The sequence below is a fragment of the Lynx canadensis genome, chromosome C1, assembly GCF_007474595.2.
Source record: "Lynx canadensis isolate LIC74 chromosome C1, mLynCan4.pri.v2, whole genome shotgun sequence".
Taxonomy (NCBI): domain Eukaryota; kingdom Metazoa; phylum Chordata; class Mammalia; order Carnivora; family Felidae; genus Lynx; species Lynx canadensis.
Genome location: NC_044310.1, coordinates 158,734,600 through 158,750,842, shown reverse-complemented (window position 1 = coordinate 158,750,842; position 16,243 = coordinate 158,734,600). Strand labels below are relative to the sequence as shown.

Here is a 16,243-nt window from a genome sequence, read left to right as displayed (position 1 = left end):
GTTCCAGTTCTGAGTTTCAATTTTTAAAGAATGAATTTATGCAAATACCCATTAGTTTTAGCAGTTCTGTAGCTCAGAGTGATCTCACCTTGTTAACATGCAGTACAACTGCTTGTAGCCATTGAATGTCATTTGGAGGGATAGGAAAGGCTGCCTCTTCATTTCATGGCTAAATGGCAAGGCTCAGCCACAAAGCCCACTTTGGAAAACAGACCTACATGCTTAGCCTCTCAAGCCAGCCAACCCAAGAAAGCAGTGTGTGTGGCAGGCCATATAGCTCAGGTCATCACTAAAGCCTAAGCTGAGCAGCCAACGTGCTCCTGGTAGATTTGCCCTTGCCTGGGAGAAATCCTTCTTTATTGTCTCACCAATCAGCTCAAGAGCCACTGATGATAACTTCCTAAAATTAATTCCTAATAAAACCCCGAAAGTTTTAGAGGCAACATGAAAAAGCATAGTTCACAGATACCTAATTAGCCAATAACTGGGAAAGTATTATAGTTTGGTGCAAAGACCTGAAATTAGTTTGAACTGGGGGGGTGAGGGGGGGTGAGGAAGACATCCTTCAGGATGAAGGTGAAGTCGGCAAAGGAAAATTATTGTTATCTGGTCACAAGGCTACTTCTGAAAGGAGCCTCCTGACAAAGCAGAAGTCTGGCTGAAATTTGAACCAGATAAACTTGTTATGCAAATAGCTTTAGCCATAGGGGAAAGGGCTGATAATGAAATCTCTACAAAGCCAGCCACACATTACAGAGGTGACAAAAAACATCAGGCAGGGTCCTAGCATATGGATAAAAAGCAGTGTAGAATTTATGTGAGCATCATGTTTAATTTATCTTAACTAAGCTGTCAGGAGTCAAGCTTTGACAAATGCATAACTAACTCATATAAATTAGTCAATTATCACTAACAACCAAAGGTTCACAACCAAACTGACGTTTCTTTTCTTTTAACTCCAATACATGTTTACTAATAGGATTCAGACTTTCTTAAATCTCTCCTAGCATCTCCAAATTAAGGCTGGAAACCTGAAAAACACCAAGCCACATCCCAGGACTCATGCTGTCCCTGCCCCTCCCCTGCTACCTCATGCACATCCGTTCCCTCTCTCATTCCCATCGCCCCCCACACACACACATACACACACCCTGTCCCCTGTCTACACAAGCTATAATCACTAGCTACAGCCAGACTAATCCCTTCAGACCACTGCAGCAATCAATGAGAAGCCATATAGGTTCTTTGGTAAGTGGAGACAAACATGGACCAAGAAAGATCAAAATTACTGAATCACCTCTGCTATGGTTTAGTAGCCACATGATGATAGGGTATTAAAAGTTTTAAAGCTGTGAAAGAATTCTAGTCCTCTTTGCTCTTCAGAAAGAATTCATTTATTTACTTTAATACAATGCATTGTTCATTCTACAATGGGAATTGAAGCAATTAACTGAATAATTCAAGCTAAAAACACCTTTCCTAAAATTATGAGAAAATCATCTTCTCCACCCCACTCCCACTAATATACTCTGAAAGTCTTAATCATCTATCATTCTCCTCCAATATGGGCAAGATAAGTATAAAAGCAAACCAAGGCTCTCTAAACAGACATTTCTAACTCAGTGAGTGTCACTGTTTGTATTTCATTAGAGATCTGAATAAACAGAATGAAATAGTAAAGACAAATTGCATTTGGTAGGCTGAGTAATGGCAGTCTATGGTATGCAGGCTCACCTATGAAACCAAAGGTTATTATTTGGGAATAGTGGGCAGGTTTCTACCTAAATATATAAAATAGAATAATTAGCCTCTAATCTTGAGACTCATCTTTCTAACAATCTTGTAAAAAAAAAAGAATTCATGGTTGAGGAATCTAAGATGTTATGAGGAAAGCAGGATTGGTGGCTCAAGTCAGGAAAGAATCTATGAACAACTATAATATATAGTATTTTCACTAATAAAACCACTAAGGACAACTCATTAAATAAAGAGAAGATTGATGACATTTTTCCATATCTTAAATTAGTATAAAGGACATAATCACTTAATTTCTATTTACCTTCATTGGTTCATTAGAACCTTCTCAGACTCTCCCTCTCCTGTGGTTTCAACAAGATATTTTTCTTTGTGCCTTACAGTATGCATATTAAAGGCACCGGTTTTTGTGTTCTGTTCTCCATTCCAGTATCAAGACCCTTCTAAGTCTAAAGCAAATCAGAACGAGTGCATCAAGAAATCTCAGAGTTGGGGAAAACGTAAGCAGACTTAAGTGGACTTAAATTACACTTAAATGGTGTAATAGGATCTGCCATAGAGAAAAATCAGTAGTAGGGAGGGATTTCTATACTGTTTAACCCTGAAAGTCCCAACCTCATCATAAATTATGTACCTCTATTCCCAAATCCATCTAAGCAACACCGTGCTTGGTTTAAGAACACAAATAAAGGGCGCCTGGGTGGTTCAGTCGGTTAAGCGTCTGACTTCAGCTCAGGTCATGATATCATGGCTAATGATTTCGAGCCCTGCATGAGGCTCTGTGCTGACAGCTCAGAGCCTGGAGCCTGCTTCGAATTCTGTGTCTTCCTCTCTCTCTGCCCCTGCCCTGCTCCCACTGTCTCTCAAAAATAACCAAAAAAAAAATTTTAATTTAAAAAATGTTAAAAGAACACAAATACACTCTTGAAAAAATATACAGAATATAAAAATTTGGTGACTCAAGTCACATTTTAGAGGCATCACAAGAGCTTGGTATAGGAAGGCATTTTTGTGAATATGTAATGGATTTTTCTAGGCCAACAGCTTTGAGAAGGTCAATCAAGGGAATCTGTATGCAGCAATGGAATGAAAAGGAAATTTTTTTAAATCCAGCCTTGCTAGCAAAAATCACTGGAACCATAGCCCTTGGATTTTTCTCCCTGGGGTGATCTGAAATGTGCCCCCAGACACCAAGGTGTCTTTAGTTCTCCAGTTCCCTTGACCTCCTCCTTTGGCTCCCAAATTCCAGGGAGTGCCTCTTCCTCTGCTCCTACATGAGTATCATCCCTCCTGCTCTATCTGTTGTTCTTCTCACCATTGCCTGACATTGCCACCCTTAAGTTGTGGCTGCTTCTGCATCCTGCAGGCTTTGCAGAAGCATCAGAGTGGGGGCTGGAGGGGCGAGGAAATGCTCTAGCCTTGAACTATATGGTCACATTCCAAAACAGCCTTGCTTGGTAGAGTTCTTGAGAGTACATTACTGTTCTTCTCTCCTGACGAAGACAGCACAAATCCAGGAGGGGCTGGACAAGCAAACAATTTCAAGGACCTTGAACTAGGCTGCATGTGAAACAAAAATTAAATATAGGTTCACAGCTCTTTCTACTAACCCTTGGAGTCAAATAGGCTTTAGAATTCAGAATTTTATCAAATTTTAGAAAAGTAAACCAGTGCATTTACTGTATGTTATGTAACATTCCCCAGCAGGATCTGGGGCAGCACACTGTAATCAAACACATTAATATATCTGCAGCAATTCACATGAATATTCACACTGAGTGAGATAAATAATGACTATAAATAGCTTCATTTCAGTTTAGGTCATGTGTTGCCACCAAGTCAGATCACATAAGGTCAGGACTTGTAGCTAAATGAGTCAAGTACAAAAATAACTTCCATTTTTTAGAGCTCTTTGGATTTTAGAATTGTGGATAAGGAATTATTGATCTGTATTGTGACTGAGTAGGGAAGATGATGAAGGGACCCAGTTTTCTTCATTGTCCTGCCTCTTTGTTGAAGCTAAGCATGCACACAGATAGAAGTTAGAAAATTTTGTGTTGACCATTCGCTACTTCCTGGTTACTAGCTATTTTGGGCACTTCTTTTCTCTTCCATGACCTCTGAACACCTGGTTTGATCTCCTAGACACTGAGCACATCTCTTCCCAGTTCCTATGCACTGGATATACCTTGTAATGCCTGGTCTAGACCCCACAGTTCACCAGGCCTTGAGCCTGGGGTCATATAGTCCCTTCCAGCAAAGTGAGTATCTTCCCCAGATCTGGAAGCAGTGTGGTCCTTTCCCAGGGGCCAGGCCAAAAGCTCATGTTCCCAGCACGGAGTCACCATCCTAATGGTATTATTGGTGGTTCTGCTCCTGTCTTAGTCCCTTTCTATCTTGCCTAGCTCCTGGTAACACAGCTCCCATCAAGTACACCATCCATCACATGGATTTTTATCTTGTTCTCCCCACCTTGAGCCCTTGGCTGGGGCTGTTCACTTTAGTGCCTCAAGCCTGAGATCCTACTCTGCCTACTCAATCATCCTGGGAACCGGGGCTGTGTTCTCATACCACAGATCCTAGAGCAAAGTCCAACTTCCAAGCTGCAAGGCTCTGTTGAACACTGCCACCTTCTGTCTCTTCTCTAGGACTAGTGTGGGCATCACAGTTTGTTTGTTTGTTTGTTTGTTTATTGAGAGAGACTGAGAGAGAGAGAGAGAGAGAGAGAGAGAGAGAAAACACACACATGGGCAGGGAGGGGCCAAGGGGAAGGGGAAATGAGAATCTTAAGCAGGCTCCATGCCCAGCGCAGAGCCCAATGCGGGTCTCAATCTCAAGACTGTGGTATCATGATCTGAGCCAAAATCAAGAGTCGGATGCTTAACCTACTGAGCCACCCAGGCACCCTGGCATCACAGTTTTAGACGTCGAGTCTCCTCCCTTATTAAAAAGACCACTGGCAACATTTGCTCCAGGACAGAGTAGATTCTCAGATAAATGTGATCCACATGATCAGAAGGACTGATTACAGCCAAAAGTCAAATGGAACTCCTTATGTTTCAAATTCTGCAGAGGCATCTTCCATCATTCACTGGAACAAATTCTGTGTCGTAATGTGCTAAAAGGCATAACAACTTCTAGCGCCAAGTAAATTCCACAGCTTGGATTTCCAATCACTGTTCAAGGCCTTGCTGGATAAGCAATTTTTAGTGGAAGAAATACTCACTGTGAAATAAAGTGGTTGAATTCCTCACACCATTTTTCTGGATGAAGTAAAGTAGGTGGAGGATTTCTGAAAAACAAAAGCAATTTATTTATTTATTTATTTTTACCAAAAAAAAAGTGTTTAGTTAAAGGCAAAACATCAACTTGTCTTTACTGATACTGTTCTAAATAGCTCTGATAAAATCCAATCTGTTTCTTCCCAGGTGGGAGTCATTCATTAGTGGTAAATTATAAAGTGCCAGCCCCTATTCATGTAGTCCTTCATTTTCATTGACTCAGGGCCTACAATCCCCATGGTTTTCTGCAGGACCTGTGAGAGTTACACAGATCGGGAACATTCCTCAGGGAGCAGACACTAATGAAGGGCGAGCACACAACCACCATCACTGAGAGCCGAGTATTATTAATGCCATAAGAAAGAATGCTATAGGGGCGCCTGGGTGGCTCAGTCAGTTAAGCGTCCGACTTCGGCTCAGGTCACGATCTCACGGTTCGTGGGACCCGCATAAGGCTCTGTGCTGACAGCTCAGAGCCTGGAGCCTGTTTCAGATTCTGTGTCTCCCTCTCTCTCTGCCCCTCCCCCACTCGTGCTCTGTCTCCCTCTGTCTCAAAAATAAATAAACATTAAAAAAAAATTTTTTTTTAAAGAAAGAATGCTATAAACCTAGTGCTAGGGGCTTTAGAGAAATTTTACAAGGATTTTCAGATCATTATGCTACCATTTGAATTAATTATGTGATGCGTTTAAAATACACTCAAATTCATCAAATTTTTAACTATTGCCTGTATGTCAACTTCTGCAACAGGCACTGGGGAAAGCGAAACAGCTAAGACAGTGCTCCAGACCCATGGGGTCCCTGCGTACAGAGTGTGACAGACATCTAATATAACTACGTATTGGAGGTCCAAGAGAACTAGAGAGATGCAGAAAGATTCTGGTAACGAGACCACTTCTTGGTAAGAAGGTAGAATAAAGGGACGGTAAGAGCCCTGCATTTGGCTGAATATTTATCCAAAGAGATTTCTTTTTTCAAATTTTTATTTAAGTTCTAGTTAATTAAAATATAGTGTAGCATTGGTTTCAGGAGTAGAATTTAGTGATTCATCACTTACATATAACACCCAGGGCTCATCATAACAAAGTGCCCTCCTCACCCATTTAGCCCATCTCCCCCACTCAACTCCCTTCATCAATCCTCAGTTTGTTCTGTCATCAAGAGTCCCCAAAGAGATTACATTTTAAAATAGAAGTGACATTACCTTTAATTGGTAAGATTTTTTTTCTAGTCATAAATGGAAGTAGGGGCTTCTGGGCAAATCAAGTTCAGCAAATGGAGAAAGTTTACATTTCTGCATATTTGAATTACGACTGTATACCTTAAACCCATTATATGTGTTTTCACCTGGGCTCTAACCGCTTCCTAAAACCACAGGCTGCTTAGCTTCAATAGGTAGAGGAATGAGAAGCAGCAAGAATGACAAAATTAAAAAAAAAAAATGCATTAGAGGGGTGCCTGGGCGGCTCAGTCGGTTAAGCATCCGACTTCAGCTCAGGTCCGTGAGTTCAAGCCCCGCGTCGGGCTCTGGGCTGATGGCTCAGAGCCTGGAGCCTGCTTCTGATTCTGTGTCTCCCTCTCTCTCTGCCCCTTCCCCATTCATGCTCTGTCTCTCTCTGTCTCAAAAAAAAAAAAAATGCATTAGATAATGTGATTGCAACATGCCTCTCAATACCCATTCTTCTCTCATTTCCTTGAGTACAATTTTTATTCTGACACAATGCTGCCACATAAAGATACATTTTCCTGAGTTTCTTGCAGCTATATGTGTGTCCATGTGACTGAGTTCAGGCCAATTATATATAACTAAAACTGTTCTACAGTGTTTCCAGGAAACCTTCTTAAAAGAGGGGAGACAGGACATCTTCCTTCTTCCTTCTTCCTTCTTGCTACTTCCTGAAGTATGGTTGTGATGGCTGGAGCTTGAGCAGCCATTTTGGATGTGAGGTAAACTTGAAAATGAGAGCTATAAGCTGAGTATGGCAAAGAAGATAGATAGGAAACTGGATTCATGATGACAATGCAAAGCTGCTGTACTAGCTCTAGACTGCTTCCCCTTAGTATTTCTTAACAGGACAGAGAAGTAAACTTCCACCTGTTTAAAGCCATTGTTATAATGCAATTAATCCTAAATGAGCCAGTAATATTTCAGAGTATTATCCTATCACATGATTATAACATAAGTTGACAAATGATAGAAAAATACACACACAAAGATATGTGGGAGCACAATTAAGGAACAACTGACCCAATCTGGTGAGTCCCAGAAGACTTTCTAAAGAAGATGAACTTATGCTGGCCCCTGATGATTAGGTTGGAATTTTCAAGATAGACAAGGAAAGGGAAGCCACTACAGGCTTAGGAAACAACATGTACCAAGTCACAGAAGTGTAAAAGAGTCTGGCAGGTTCAAAGAACATGAGTAATTTTTTGAGACTAGACTATATGATTCTTTTGGATCTGAAGAGAGAGCATGAGGGAAGGAAGAATGATAAGAGAGGAAGCATATGATTTCCCTGTTCTGCATAAGAATTTAATCATCCTTCAGATCTTCTGATTCAAAGACCCAAAGGAAAATTATCTGTGTGACCACAGAGAAAGAGTAAGTAGCTGAAGGTTGCCCTTCAGTTATTTTGGAGGCTGCCTCTATCGCATTCATTTTATTCAACAATATTTGCCCTTATCTTTCCCTTATATTTTTTAAATAACAAAAGCACCATCATATAACTTCTGCTTCAATGCTAATTTGGCTGACCTCTTCTTACTGGCTCCAGCTGTTTGAGGCCCCAGCTGTCAGCCTCAGTGTAGCATCTCTTGGTGAGGTTATCCCACATCATCTCTAGCGCCCTTTTGAGATCTTGAACTTCCATTGCTCTTCTTAGGTTTTCTGCTCATTCTGCTCTCACTGAGATCAGTTCCATAGACAAGAGCTGCTTAAGCAATTTACTGCCTAATAGAACTTAATTCACCCCTAAAGCAGTTAACCATGACCAAGAAGTCACTTGTAGACAGAATAAACAGACTTGATTAAAACAGTCCTAGTAGGCTCAACATTGGCCAGCTGAGCCTGAAGGCACAGCCCTCTGCTGCAATTAAAGAATGACCCAGCAAGAGTCCACTGGAGAAATGGATGGTGAATGTCCACTCTTGTGTAGAAAACACTGCACTCTCCTGTTTTCATTCCAGCTATCAGTAGGAACTACAGGCCAGGGCTATGGTTTATGAGTTGGCCTAAACCTCTGCAGGGCACAGAGGAGAGTAGCAAGAGATCACCTCTCACCCAGGCCATCACCAATCCCTGCTCACCTCACATGAACCCCATACAAGGAAACATCTTCTCTGAAGCTTGGCTTCATAGGAATTTGGTTTCAGAGCTCATCTGACCTTGTAGGTAGGTGCCCTGCCTTTCCTGGAGTCGATCCATCATACTTAGGTTCAGTAAATAGAGATCTTGTGAAAGATTATTATCTGTGTATAATGAAATCTATAAGGAATTTGAAGGCTTTGTGGTACTTTGTTTGCACTGGAAATATAAATTCCAGTCCTCTTGCTATCCAGGAGGAGGACCAAGTAGTAACAATGGTCCCTTTTTGGCTCCTGTCAATACCATAGATGCAAGCTGCAACCCTGCCCAGAGGATCTCTTTCTGAAAGGAGATGAGATGCTTCATGTTCAGTGTGATGGGAGAGTCATCGCTCACGTATGTGTATGGATAGTAAGAGCCTAGAGAATGTATGAATGGTGAGTGACTAGAAGGACTGTGAATCTAAATGACCAGCTCTAATTTGGATAATGTTTATAAACATACGTTTTGCTTCCGTGAAAAAGGTAAAAAGTGAACTCAGTGTTCAGTGTTTGTTTTGCAGCAAGCCATTATTGGGGCATACCCCAAGCAGCCGGAGAGGCCCCATGAAGCTCCTTCCCCAGGAACTACATTCAGCCTCTCAGCAACAAGCTGCCATAGCTTTGAACTGTGTTTGTGAGTATCTGTACTTTATCTCAATGTATTTTGTGCATCCATTAGCAACATGTGTCCTAAGGCATCAGAAAAGCCTAAAAGGGGTTATCTTGGGTCTGGGAATGCTCAAAAATTTTTCTTTATAAACTAATGGCAATTGCTTCTTCACTTTACACTATTTTTGGCTTAAGAAAGGTTTCTACTTTTGGATAGCAGGAGAAAACTGTAGTTGAACTAAGTTTTGCCTGCTTGGATTTTACTCCTGTGATTTGGACCACAAATTCAATTTCTATAAAGATGATTTACTGCGTACAGAGAGCATTAAGGCTACATGAAGCTAGAAGCAAATGGGGTGATGGTAAAGAGAGTCCCGAACCTATTATATACCCATTTTTTTTTTAATTTTTTTTCAACGTTTTTTTATTTTATTTTTGGGACAGAGAGAGACAGAGCATGAACGAGGGAGGGGCAGAAAGAGAGGGAGACACAGAATTGGAAACAGGCTCCAGGCTCTGAGCCATCAGCCCAGAGCCCGACGCGGGGCTCGAACTCACGGACCGCGAGATCGTGACCTGGCTGAAGTCGGACGCTTAACCGACTGCGCCACCCAGGCGCCCCTATATACCCATTTTTGACACTATAATCCTGGATCCAGCAAATACAATGGAGATCAAGTTAACCTTCTTCTCACAAAGCCTCTGTGGGAAGAGGCTTTCTGAATAGTCCAACTGAATTCATTCCTGAAACAGAGAAGCAGCTGACTAGGATGGGGACCTGACCTCTGGATAGCCAATCCTAATTTAAACTGGTGGCCTCTGCCATAGCATGATGCAAAATGATAATATGGGTCAATCTGATTCTCTTTAGGGTTTTCCCCCCACCTTGAACTAAAAAAATAAACACAAAACAAACAAGAGAATGAAGCAGCCTAGTAATGAGAGCTGAAGCTAAGAGATCTGTGATGACAGATGGGAGAGGCCATGGAGAACAATGTGCAAGCTCAAGTTTTAGGAAGCAGATACTACAAGTAGGCAGAAAACCAGGGAATGAGGAGAAAACAGGCCAGGTAGAGGAGGAAGGAAGGAAAGTGTTACAAGAAACTGAGACTCCAGAGGCTATTCTTGAGTTCCTTTTGTGAGTGCTTCTCTCTCTGGTGCACCTAGAATATTATTGGCCCTAGAATTCTGTTCTTAGCCCTATTCTCTTCCCATCCTACACATTCACTGATGGCTCACTAGATGTCAACAGTTCTCTAATCTCTATCTCCTGCCTTGATTTCTCCTCTACTTTTTGGCTGGTGCATCCAAATATTCACTAGATGCTCCATTTTAATATCACAGGGGCATCCTAAAGTCAGCATGTTCAAAACCAAACTTACCTTCTTCCCCCAAATCTAAATTCCTCTTGGTTGCTGAAGTCAGAAACTTGGGTTCTATCCTCTCCCATAACCCTACATCCAGTTGGAGAAGGCAAAATAATGACTCCCCCAAAGAAGGCCACATGCTATGTGGACTATGTTCATAGGTTCGTACTCCATGAACACGATACCTACCTTCCATGGCAAAAGGGACTTTGCTAATGTGATTAAGGCTAAGGACATGAAGGGTTACCTCAGATTATCTGCATGGGCTCAATTTAATCTCTAGCGTTTTAAAGCAGAAAAGAGAGGCACAAGAAGAGGCAGGAGAGATACGAAATACGAAAGGGACTCTACTTGCCACTGCTGTCTTTGAAGGCAGGGAAAGGGTGTCAGGTGCCCAAGAATGCATGCGGCCTCCAAAAGATGGGAATGGGCCTCTGCTGATACCCAGCAAGCAAACGGGACTTCAGTTCTACAAATACAAGGAACTGAATTCTGCTAATAACCAGAATGAACAAGGAAACCGATTTTCTCCTAAAGCCTCCAGAAAGGGGTGTAGCCTTGCCAACACCCTGATTTTAGCTCAGTGAGATCCATGTCATATTTTTTTTATTTTTTTTTAAGTTTATTTATTTTTGACAGAGACAGAGTGCGAGCATGAGCTGGGGAGGGGCAGAGAGGGAGAGAGGGAGACACAGAATCCGAAGCAGGCTTCCACGCTTCAAGCTGTCAGCACAGAGCCTGACGCGGGGCTCAAGCTCACAAACTGTGAGATCATGACCTGGGCTGAAGTCGGATACCTTACCGACTGAGCCACCCAGGCGCCCCCCCATGTCATATTTCTAATCTACAGAACTAGAAGGCAATAAATTTGTGCTACATTAAGCTGCTACATTTGTGGTAATCTGTTATGACAGCAATAGAAAACTAATACATCAATTGAGCACCAAGTCCTATCAATTCTACTCCCTAAATTCCTTTCTAATCACCTCATCTCCTCTTTCATGTCCTAGTTCAGTCACTTATCATCTCACACACAGACTATTCCAGTAGCCTCCTCCTTTTTCTCCCTCCCTCTATCCTCATCTCTCTCTAATCCATCTTGCACTTGGCAGCTAGAATTTCTTCATAACATACAAATCTGACCTTGTTATTTTCTTGCTCAAAATTTTTCAGTAGATCTACACTGCCAGCATGATTAAAAAAAAAAAAAAAAAAAAAAAAAAACAACTCAACCCTTCTGCATGATATACAAATGGCCCTGCCTGTCTATCTACCCAATCTCATCTCAAACCATGTCCCCATGTGCACCTGATGATGCAGTAGTGTATTGCACAGTACTTGTAGCTCCTAAAGCAGGTCCTATTATTTCATGCCTCAGGGCCTTTGCATATGCTAGACCTTCCGTTTAGAGTGCTATCCCCAATTTGTCTACCTGGACTGCTCCTATTTATGCTTCATGTGCATCTTCAGTACCCAGCACAGCAGCACTCCATAAATTTTTGCTGAATGAATGACTACATGAATGAATGCACACAAACATACATCTACTGTAAGTAAGCCAAGAAATGATGCCAGGACAAAATATGATTTGCTCCCCAAAGTAGCATAAAATTAGACAAAGCGAAACAGCACCTTTGGATGTAAGCAAATTCTAACTATATTTTACACACAAGCAGGGTTTGAGGAACAGAGAGTCCCTTTGGGTGGTGATTTGGGTTGGATTTAATATAAGCCTCATCTCTCTGCTTTTGAAGCCGGAATGCCCCCAGATCCCTGAACATATTTGACCAAAGGAGGAAATAAATCATGATTAAAACTGCATTATAGACATTATCTGGTATCAGGACCATTATACACATATGCATGGTGGGTTTAAGACATTTTCTTGAAAACATCTAACAGAAAGTGGAACTGTTAGGTTTTAAAAAGATAGTTCTATTTCAATGTCAATACTCATCACTGTCTTCTTTATTTTTATCTCATGAAGAGTCCATTACATTGGAAGATGAATTAAGAGAACATATATGGAAAAAATGACAGAAAAACAATTAGCAAGCAATACTTTTAGAAGGTGCAAAATGAAGTCCCCAAACCCTAAAGCACACTCACCAAAGACCTGCTGAGTAAAAAATTCTCAATGACACTGAGTTAATTAAGAAAAGCTTCCTGGAAGTTGTGAACTTTAAGGCAGGTCCTAAACAGGGTATACACACCAGATGGTAAGATGAGAAGGGTATTAAGGAAGAGGGAGAATATAGATATAGAGAGGAAGACCTCAAGACTGAAGTATGATAACTAATAAATAAATCATTACCATGCAGTTAAATAAACTCTTGGGAGTCTGTTCAAATGGTATCCTGTTTATTTATTCATAAAAGCAATAAACTAAGACATTGAGCACAATTAACTGTTCTGAGAGTATTAACCACAGCAACAGAGGTGCCATCCTGATCTACAATTGAGAGATTTAGATTCATTTATGAGATTGAATGGTTCGGTGTGTGCCTGCAGCTCGTCCCTAAGTATCACCACCTGGCTCCAGCCAAAGTTGCTTTTCTCCCTAAGTCACATCTTATCCATTCAAAATCAATGACTTGAAAATTTTTATATTTACTTGTAATACATGGCTCCATTTTAATGTAGAAAATTCCCCAATGTAGGAACATAGTGTCAGGGCAGAAGTCCTTCTAGCTGGACTTGGAATCCAATTGACATGAGACAGATTAATAGGGGAAAGTCAAATTTAATAGCATACGCATGGGAAATCCACACAAGAAAGGAATTCCAAAGACAGTGAGGCAACATGAAGCTTGTATGAGCTAAGGAGAGGGGCAGGAGCCTGGGGATACAAAGGGGAGAAAGACTGCTGGCAAGGAGGTGAAAGGTGACCTTTGGAAAAACAAAGGTTTGCCCTATTATGCAGATCATCTCTTAGATAAAGGGGAGTCTGTTCATAGCTCTCTTATTCATACAGGCTCTCCTTTCCAATGTAAACTGAGCAGGCTGATGGGGAGACAGAGAGCTTTTTCTGCATCTGCTGGGTTTTGATCACTTTTAACTCAAAATAATCTTTATGCCAAACTAGCACATTCTGGGGCATCTCATCCTTCACTCCTTCAATGGAAACCAAAAGCCAGATACCTCTTCACTACCACCCCTAATCTCAAGCTCTTGTTCATATCAGTGTGCTTGTATTCTTTCAGATATTTTTACATGCATTTTTATTATTTTCTATAAATACATATAGATTGTTTTTGCTATGCTTTAAGTATATAATTTAATAAATATGATATAAATTTTAGGATATAATTACAGTTGGGGACAGTGGAAATGGGATCAAATGGGATTAAAGTGTCCTGGTACTTATTTTTTCCATTCAATAACATGGCTTAAAGATCAACCCATGCCAACTTGATACCTGAAGAGTATTCCACAATGTGGGCATACTATAGTTTGTTTATCCATTCACTCGTTGGTGGATATTCAGGCTGTTTCTATTTTTTTCACTAATAGGATAAAAGCTGAAATGGTTTACACATGCCACATGTCGTATGTGATCTCTAACTTTTAAAAGGCTTCTTAGGTGGCAAACACCGGACATTTGTCGCTGAACATTTAGGATCCTACTACATAACTTAAAATGCAGAGACAGCAGACACTGATTGCCTCATCTTCTCAAGGTGGCCCAGTAAACAATTCCAGAGCAGAGGAGGAAGTGACTATGAAAAGGCTCTGCAGGTTGTGAAGAGTGCCCCTAGGTCACCACTCCATAGAATACACTGTGAATTGTTCAACTCTACCAGTGTCAAGCTTTGAACCCCCCTGCTGGGTTCCATTCTGCCACTTGCAAGAATCTGCTACCTGATTTGAACAGTATCTCTGGGTCATTAACTTGACATATGGGACACAGACCAAGATTTATTCAAAATATACACATGCTATAATTCTGCTGAAGTGAAATCATTTGAAAAAATTAAATAGTTGAGGATATTTCTTTAAAATCAGAAAACATGATATGAAAATGACACAGATATTAGAATCACAATGCTAGGCACTACACCCTCAGTAAATGTGAAAGATAGGTCCAGGTTAGAAAAGACATACATCAGGGCGCCTGGGTGGCTTGGTCGGTTAAGCGTCCGACTTCGGGACTTCGGCTCAGGTCATAATCTCACGGCCCGTGAGTTCGAGCCCCGCGTCGGGCTCTGTGCTGACCGCTCAGAGCCTGCAGCCTGTTTCAGATTCTGTGTCTCCCTCTGTCTCTGCCCTTCCCCTGTTCATGCTCTGTTTCTCTCTGTCTCAAAAATAAATAAACGTTGAAAAAAAAATTAAAAAAAAAAAAAGAAAAGACATACATCAGGGTCAATCCTTTGAAGCAGGGAAAAAGAGAGGAAGAGCTGTGCAAGAACTCTAGATGAGGAGGTGTCTGGAAGAAATAAATGTAGAAAAGAAAAATATCTTCTTCCTTTACCCTTTAAATTCCCAACTGGGACCTCTGTAACAAAGGGAAGATTGATAAGAAAAAAGCATACAAATTTATTTAATAGAAGTTTTACATGATATAGGAGCCTTAATAAGGAAAGGAAGACCTGAAAAAATGGCTAAACCTGAGTGGTTTTTTTTTTTTACAAATTTTTTTTTTTTTAAGATTTTTTTTTTTCAACGTTTATTTATTTTTGGGACAGAGAGAGACAGAGCATGAACAGGGAGGGGCAGAGAGAGAGGGAGACACAGAATCGGAAACAGGCTCCAGGCTCTGAGCCATCAGCCCAGAGCCCGACGCGGGGCTCGAACTCACGGACCGCGAGATCGTGACCTGGCTGAAGTCGGATGCTTAACCGACTGCGCCACCCAGGCGCCCCTAAACCTGAGTGTTTTTATGCTAGATTTGATGAAGAGTGGAGACTGCTGGAAAGAAGTGATAGGACAGACAGTATGCGGAGTGTGATAAACTGCGGGAACTTCGCAAGACCTAGTCATGCAGATCCCTCTCTGTATCCACTCTCTTCAGAAATAAGGATGTTCATTTCCTCTGGATAAAGGGAAGGTACCTTTCACATGAAGGTTTTAGGACTTGCTTTGGAGAAAGGTCAGAAAGTCCTTCCTGCTCATGCCATTTCTCAAATTCCTCCAGCTTGAAATATTCAACATTTCAAGGTCGCATTTTTGGATGTGTCCTGAGCACCATTAAAAAAAAAAAAAATGAACCTCAATCACATCTCAGCCTTAGATCACTGCTGTCTACAAAAAAAGAGGGTTTATGATTAACACCGATGATTATTTATTCCACAATAACTGAAGAAATTACTAAAAGCAGTGAGGAGAAAAGCAAAGATTTGTGCTTAAATTTCAAGTTTGTTGATTCCTTTGATTCTGATCCTTAATAACCTAACTCTGTCTCTTAATAACCTGACTCTGTCCCTAAAATAACACCATTTGCAATGTTAAGCTAATCCTTAAAATGTAAAGTTACCACATGAAATCACAGGGCTCCATAATAAACCCATTCTTAACCATTTACTATCAGTCAGTGACAAGATGTTCACCTCCTCTGGCTTTTCAGCCCTGCAAGAATCGATTTCAAAGGTCATCTAAGAAATCTCAAGATTACATTATGTTCCCCAAGTCAGAGGTTCTTACTCCAGGCCTATGTTTGAGATTGGACGTGTTACAGAGCTTTATTAATCTTCGGTCACTACACCAACATTTCAAGTGTTCACAAAAGGCACGAGTTGCATTTTCTCTCTCTAAAGCACATTAGGGTACCTTTCTCTCCACTGTACCCTCCTTATGCAAACACACAGGACACACAAGCAAATCACCCATGCATGCAGAGTACAGGATAAAGTCAAGGATAATAGAAGGTATCATGTCAAAAGAGATGAT

The 16,243-nt window shown here is 41.1% G+C and overlaps 1 protein-coding gene across 2 annotated transcripts in view; it reads right to left on the bottom strand.

The window, feature by feature from the left end:
* Nucleotides 1-16,243, bottom strand: part of MYO3B (myosin IIIB) — a 388,605-nt gene that overhangs the window by 262,605 nt on the left and 109,757 nt on the right. For both annotated transcript variants that reach the window (XM_032594437.1, XM_032594436.1), the window contains exon 7: nucleotides 4,982-5,047. In XM_032594437.1, coding sequence (XP_032450328.1) covers nucleotides 4,982-5,047 — 66 coding nt within the window. The remainder of the gene's footprint in view (nucleotides 1-4,981; nucleotides 5,048-16,243) is intronic.